Here is a 7,819-nt window from a genome sequence, read left to right on the forward strand (position 1 = left end):
AAATAACAATTTTTAAATTATCAAGGGCTCATGAGGGAGAGGGGAGTGGGGAGGGAGGGGAAAAATGAGGACCTAATGCCGGGGACTTAAGTGGAGAGGAAATGTTTTGAGAATGATGAGGGCAATGAATGTACAAATACGTTTTACAGAATTGATGTATGTATGGATTGTGATAAGAGTTGTATGAGCCCCTAATAAAATGATTTAAAAAAAAGATATGACAAAACAATAATTTATAAATTATCTAGGGTACAGGAGGGAGGGGCGAGTGAGGAGGGAGGGCGATGAGGATCTGATGCCATGGGCTTAAGAGGAGAGCAAATGTTTTGAGAATGATGAGGGCAATGAATGTACAAATGGTCTTTACACAATTGATGTATGTATGGATTGTGATAAGAGTTGTATGAGCCCCTAATAAAATGATTAAAAAAAAGAAGGTAATAAATAAACAAACAAGTGAATAACTGTATAACCTAAAAAAAAAAACTGGAAAATTTTTAAATGATTCAAATGGGAAATCCTATGATAAGGTGTTAAATTTTAACCTAACTTCCTCTTAAATGATTCACTTTCTAAGGCACTCCACATCCTACCTACGGTCCTTATATTCCTGGTATATTGGCTGAGGAAATTCAACCGAGGCTCGATCCACGTGTCTTTCTCCCTGTTTTTTTTTTTTGGGAAGTGAAACAACTTTAAAAATGCGTCAAAAGAGAGATCTAATGATAAGACAACGATGATAAGATGCCTAGCTGCACCTGCCATTATCAACTTTACAATGTCTCTGTCTGGTAGCAAGGCTCTTCTCCTTGGACTTTGTTAAGAAGGATTTCACTGAGGCTTAATCCATCGGTGGAGATTGGGCTTCCACTGTTATCCATAGTGTTCTGCAAAGCAGGTCTTCCTAATTTAAGCTCTGATTCCATTCCCCCTTTCACATTTGCATTTTCTTATTTACAATCCTTGGAACACACATGTTGTTCGATGCCTTACTTGGATGACTGCTTGTTTGAAGACAATCTTGAAGATCCCAGGTGCTATTTTTTCTGATAATGGCTTAATCTGCTGTAGCACGGATATCTTTAGTGGTCTCTTTTTGAGGGTGAGCATCAGTCAGGTCCATGTCATAAGAACTAACTGTTCTTAGAGTAAGTGTGAGTCTAAAATACATTCATATGTCTCTGGTTCACTTTAGAGACATCACTATCATTTCATGTTACAGAATATTATCTATTATCTCCCTGGAGCAGAAAGAAATTCTATTGATAGTGTCATTAATTTAGCCAATGGGATGAATAAATGTAGTATATTCAAACAGCATAGTTAAAAGATGATATTATTAATCATGGATAAATGGCTTAAGTGTTATTCTAAAAAGTAACAGTTTTTAAAATAGGCTTGAACTTAGATTTAGAATTTCTAGATTTGCATATTAACTAACATTGTGATTCTGTACTTCTTTGGGGCCCAATTTCTTCACTTTTAAATTGAGATAATCAACCCCCTAGCATTTCTAGAAAAGCAAATGTTATTTTTAAATAAAAGTTTAAATTAGCAGTGTAACCATAGGCTGCCAAATAAAGAAAACCTGCCATCTGGGCTCTTAAGAGGGACTTCAGAGATTGCCTAGTTCAATTTTCTCTATTTACAATGAAGAAATTAGGGCCCAGAGAAGTTCAGCATCACAATGTTAGTTAGACTACAGATCTGGGAATTCTAAGTCTAAATTCAAGGCTATTCTAACCAAGGTTATTTGTTGCAATAACATTCAAGCAACTTATCCATGATTAATAGTATCATGTTTTAATTAAGCAATTTAAATTCCAGCCTTAAATTTTTTGGGGAAATCTGTAAAAATGTGATGTATTAAGAATTTGTTTTAAACCTGACAGTTTGTGCCATATGGTTAAGTCTAAATTTTATATCACATTTTATTTTTATAGGCATAGTATATTTGTTTTGTAGAAAGCATATTTTATATCTCAAATAAAGCAAATACAAAAGTGGCATATGATGTAAAACAACTATTCTAAAATTATTATTTAATAAATGATCATACAAACATGATAAGATTTATTGGTATTTGGACTAAAGTTGTAGCAAGGCCATATGTTACTATAGGCAATGTCTTCAAATACATAATTTATAAAATCACCTCAGTGATTACCTGAGAGGTTGGGGGAGAATAATGAATTAATACAGCAGAAGTAGAACTTGGAAGATTAGTTCAGATATGTCTAAGGTCACAAAGGCAATTAGAATAGTAGTTTCAGGCTATTCCTAAAAGACCATTTGTCAGATGACACAAAAATCCAACATATTCCTACAATTTAAAACAAATCTCTTTGAGTAGTTCTTTGAATATTCATGGATAGCATGACTTACTGTGGCTTAGAGTTTATATTGCATTATGGTAAACACCCCCCAACACACACACACACAAGAAAAAGTGTGCAAACTCCTTTAAAGAGAAAGTACCTCAAGGGAGGGGGCAGAGAATGGGTCAGATAAAGAATATAAATGTGGAGGAGTGAGGGAAAAAGAATAAGAAAAATAAAGAAAAATGATATAGAAACAGAACTCTATAAAGAGATCAGCAGCTAAAGGTGATGACGGCGAAGACCAGGTAAAGAAAAAGGAGGTCCAGGGAGGGGATGGGAAAGAAAAAATAAGAGTCAGACAAGTGGGACAGATAAGAGGAAACCATGAGGCCCTGGGGCAATAGTCAAATGTACAGCGGGGTGGAGCTCCAGTTTGTCCTGGGGCCCAGCTCCACCAGTAAACATAAAAGTGGAGGAAAGGCAGGAAAAGACGTATATATTACTGTTACCCACGATTTCAACTTCATCTTTTCCTTCCACAATAACTTTGAGTGGCTTTAACTCTATGCATGCTGATGACTTGCTGACTACAGAAATTGTTATTCTTGGTCTGTCTCACATATCCAGCTGCCTAGTGTACATCTCTAATTACATATTTTATAGGAATAATGAACTTAACACGTACAAAGCTGATTTCTCCATCTTCACACCCCAAATGTGGTCTACTTTCTGTGTTCCACTGTTTCTTGAATAGTAATAGATTCACTAAGCTGTCAACACTAGAAACATGGTTCTTTCTATATCGTTCCTTTCCTCCCAGCTCCCACTTCCTAATGGCTACTACAACATACCCCCTAAACATTCCTAATGGCCTCAGAAACCCTCTAGTCTATAAGGTGGTTATGAGTTGGAATCAACTTGATGGCAGTGAATTTGGTTTTGATTTTTAAATTTTCTAAAGTTTCCCTCTTTTTTCCATCCATTTGGATCCCTAATAAGCTCAAGCTCCTCTTTTTTGTGGTCAGTGATATTTTAAGAGAGATTTTTCTGATTTCTGTTAAAAAACAGCGACATCATTTTACTACCTGCTAGGGCCATCAGTGGAGTTCAGTACCAAGGCCAGTGTCCTTATACCAGCAGTTCAAGGCCTCACTTTGTCAACCTCTCCGCCTGAATCTTCTACCTTACTCTGACGCCATGACTCATAAAACTCAACTCACCGCCATCAAGGTGGAAGCCTACTCATAACAACCCTATAGGAGAGGGTAGAACTGCCCCTCTGAGGTTCTGAGACTATAACTCTGAAGCCCCTTCTTGTTCCCATGGAGTGGCTGGTGGTTCTGAACTGCAGCCAGTATCACAATCCATAAGCACTACACTACCAGAGCTACAATTCCTTTAGAACTATAGGCAAAAGGAACAAGCTCTACCTCTGCTTAGCTTATGCTACATAAGATGTTATGGTTTGCAAATTCATAAAAACCAAAGCCATTTACTGTAAACTTGGGCCTCTAACCTTGAATGCTGCTATAAGGTAAAAAACATGAATTACAGTCACAGATATGTTATGGCCACAAAAGTCAGTTCATTAACTGACTTTTCATACACGTCTGGCAACTTGGTAAACACTAAGGTGCAATATGATCTTTGGTAAGAGCAAGACTCACCTTTTCTTCATTACCAACACAACTCCAAGAAATATAATAACAAAGAGCAAGATGCCAGCAATGACTCCGGCAATCTTCACTGTGTGGTCTGTTTGTTTCTCAGGCTCTGGGGCTGGCTTTGGAGTGGCAGCTCCTACAGAAGAAAGACATGCAAAAGGGAAAGAGAGTGAGCAAGGCAGAAAAAAGATCTTACTTTGTGTTTTTAACTTTGATGCTCAATTTAATAGATTAACCAGGCTTATCAGAGTCAGCAGACAGATAAGCTTTGCTTTTTAGAAACAGCCTTCATGGGCACTTGGAAATAGGATAATTGTTCTTCAATATTGTACTAAGTCATGACATAAGCTGGATAACACATTCACAACTGTCTTTGAGAAGAGATTATTCTCAAGCACAGTATTGATGTTTTATTATTTCTATTGGCTCTCTGCTCTTTCCGTTGTTAAAAGAACCAAAAAGCTTATACACAATAACTATCCTGAGCTTTTGTCCAAATTTGATTTGCTGGAACATTTTATCCCAATATTTTTTCATATTTTAAGCAAGATATCCTTAACATATTAGTCCAGGCACCTGAAAAAGTGAGACAAGTGCATTTGCCATTAATTTTACCAGCGATTAAAAAACAAACATTTTTTAACATTATAGAGTTCCTCCAACCATACCCCATCCTCATCCTCACATTTGGAAATTGAAATCTAGGTCACAGCTGGTAGGCAAATGACTTCTAAGCAATTACTCATAAAGTAGGAAGTCACCACTGGCACCCACAATTCGTATTTGCTTAAATGAGATAAACAGGGCCTAGAGTGCAGTTGATCTTAGCCCTCCCCTCCCTCTTTCCGAAACACCATCTATACTTTTACAGTCGAATGTGATGGAAAATCACGTCCATGTCTGGTGAACGCTCCATTTCCTCTGTTAAAGGAGTGCAGGACGAGAAATGTTGGGAATGCAACATCCCATTCACTCAACAGAATGCATTTTTTTAAAGGCCCTTTACTTTTAAAATTAATGTGACAGTGCTCAGCATTTGAGCTTATCATATTGCCCTTACTAAGTAGATCCCACTGAAAACAAGACTTTCATTTCCAAATCCCTCACCATAGAATTTTGTTTTTGTTGGCATACATGTATTGAAAATTGGTAACTAGGTTATAATTCCTTATGGTATGAAAGCAGAGGTTGGAGGGAAATGGGGGAGCTAATAATAATAATGGGTATAAGAATGAAGAAAATGTTCTAAAAATGACTGTGATGATGACTGCACATATTTGAACCAGTGAATTGAATGATACACAAACTACATGCCAATAAAATGTTAAAACATTAAATGTCAATTTAATTTAACCAGTTCTTTCATTTGTTGCATTTCCCATCTGATTCTTGAAACTAACTATTTTTGTGTCTGTGTCACCAGAAACAGCGAGTGTGACATTATAACTTTTCATCTATTTCTCTGTTTCCATTAGGAACATGCAAACAAGGAGGTATTCATATTGTAAACATAAGGTTTTATAAAGTGACTGCATCTCCTGACCACAGGGCTGGTCCCAAGAGTCAATGACCATCTGAGGCTCCAGTAAAAATGGTTTCCCAGTCAAAGTGACAATCATAATAAAACCAGATGTGATGTCAAAAGTTGACACTTAAAAAAACCCATCTGGATAAGTACTGATAGTCCTTTTAATTTGAGATGATTTTAAGAGGATGTCCTGATGCTTGTTTGAATAAATCCTCTCCAAAATTGTTAAATCTTCACTTAAGTCTTGAAAATATTCATGTTCATTATTTTTTAAAAAAATTTAACAGCCTCTGATATACTCCTCTCTATAGGAGCATACAGCCAATAGATTTGTAGATTTGGAGGATGTTACTACATTACATTTATTGTTATGAAAAATTTAATTATAAAATATGTGTAAATGTAATAAAGATATGAAGACTAAAAAGGTGAATGAATGAGAGAGAGAGAAGCAACCAGGCAGATAGTTAGTTAAAACCCAACCCAGTTACTGATTCAAGGTCACCCCGGGTGTGTCTGAGTAGAACGTTGCTGTACAAAGTTTTCAGTGGCTGATTTTTAAGAAGTAGATTGCTGTGCCTTCTTCTGAGGTACCTCTGGGTGCCTTGAGTGTTCAATTTTCAGGTTAGAAGATTACACCACACAGGGACTCCAACACATTAAAAAAATGTTTTAAAGTATTTTTTGCTTTTTATCTATTAGAGAAATGTAACTTTAGAACATAAAATCTAATTAGTTTTACTGCTCTCTAGAGTGACATTCTTGGAGCCATTTCTTTCATTTATTTCATTGTTTAGAGAGGGTTAATACTCATGATAAATGAAGAAAAGGTTGAAATTTCATTTTCCTTGGGTCTACAACAAATGTTCACAGAAGAAGCAAGCAGGAAACCAAATGACATATTGCTCCGGGCTAATCTGTGTCCAAGAGGTATCTTCAAAGTACTGAAAAGCAAGAATGTCACATGGAAGAGTAAGGTGTCCCTGACTCAAGCTATGGTATATATTCCGTTATCACATTTGGATGCCGAAGCTCAACCATACATTAGGAAGACTGATAAAAGATGATGCATTTGAATTTTGTGGGTACCTAAAAATGTTAATACCATGGGTAATACCAGAGGATAAACAGGTCTCTCTTGGAGAAAGTACAGCCAGAATGCTCTTTAGAAATAAGGATGGCACTTCATCTCGTGTAATTGGGACATATTTTCCGAGGGAACAATCCTGGAGGAAGACATCACATTTAGTCAAAGCGGAAGGCCAGTGAGAAAGAGGAAGACCCTCGATGAGATGGACTGACAGTGGCTGCAATCACAGTGTCCGACCTGGACAATGCTTGTGAGCGTGGTGCAGGGCTGGGAGATATTTTGTTCTGTTGACCATGGGGTACTTGTGGAAACCAACGCCCTGTCGCTGAACAACAGGGACACATTTGGGAAAGAAACCACTTAGGAAAACATTTATTTCACTTTCAAAATTTAAATACAAAAATGAACACATATTAATTATGAATTTTAAAAAAACAATAGAACAGCACATTCTGTTGATGGTCACGCATTTACTTCTGCTAGCCAAAGAATGTGTCTTTGTGACTCTGTGTTTGACCCAGGCTAGAAGAGAGCTGGAGAATGAAGCTGCATCCCCTTGGTCCAGGCAAGTGGATCTCACTAGAAGCTTCCTAATACCTTTAGCAAACAGTAATAGCATTGCTATGCAGAGCTCAGTATTACTGCTCTCCAGCTCGTCCTTGAAAATGATTTCACATTGCAACTCAAGAAAATGAAATGGTCCATGTTTGCAGGACACAGGTAGAAAGTGTTTATGGTAGCAATCATGTAAAATGGGGCAGCAACTGTTTGTCAGGGGGTAGTGGCTGCATGGCACAGCTTGGGACACACCTGCTTGAGAAGGAACTGTCAATTTCTTGATTTGAGGGACAGGATTGACTCAGTTGATTTACAGTTTGAACTAAACACTAATTTGGGATGAAATACGCTGTTTCCCCGAAAGTAAGACATCCCCCGAAAATAAGACCTACTTAAAGTTTTGCCTCTCGCTGAAATAAAAGGCATCTCCCTGAAAACAAGACATCCCCCAAAATAAGGCCCCCCCCAAGCTACCGTAACCCTGGACACTGGAACGTAGCGGCAGGCGCCGCTGCGCAGCTCACTGTTGGCTGCAGCACAGCAGGAGCAGACAGGAAGTGTGAGGTCTCTTTTATTTTATTTATTTTATTTTTTTAAACATTTTATTAGGGGCTCATACAAGTGTTATCGCAATCCATACACACATCAATTGTGTAAA

The 7,819-nt window shown here is 37.4% G+C and overlaps 1 protein-coding gene across 6 annotated transcripts in view; it reads right to left on the bottom strand.

Annotated features, from left to right (window-relative positions):
* The window catches only part of PTPRM (protein tyrosine phosphatase receptor type M), a 707,951-nt gene that overhangs the window by 317,711 nt on the left and 382,421 nt on the right, over window positions 1–7,819 (bottom strand). For all 6 annotated transcript variants that reach the window (XM_045290818.1, XM_045290817.1, XM_045290815.1 and 3 more), the window contains one exon: window positions 3,989–4,121. In XM_045290818.1, coding sequence (XP_045146753.1) covers window positions 3,989–4,121 — 133 coding nt within the window. The remainder of the gene's footprint in view (window positions 1–3,988; window positions 4,122–7,819) is intronic.

This window comes from Echinops telfairi, unplaced genomic scaffold (genome assembly GCF_000313985.2).
Source record: "Echinops telfairi isolate 266 unplaced genomic scaffold, ASM31398v2 ScPeMD7_57;HRSCAF=196, whole genome shotgun sequence".
Taxonomy (NCBI): Eukaryota; Metazoa; Chordata; class Mammalia; order Afrosoricida; family Tenrecidae; genus Echinops; species Echinops telfairi.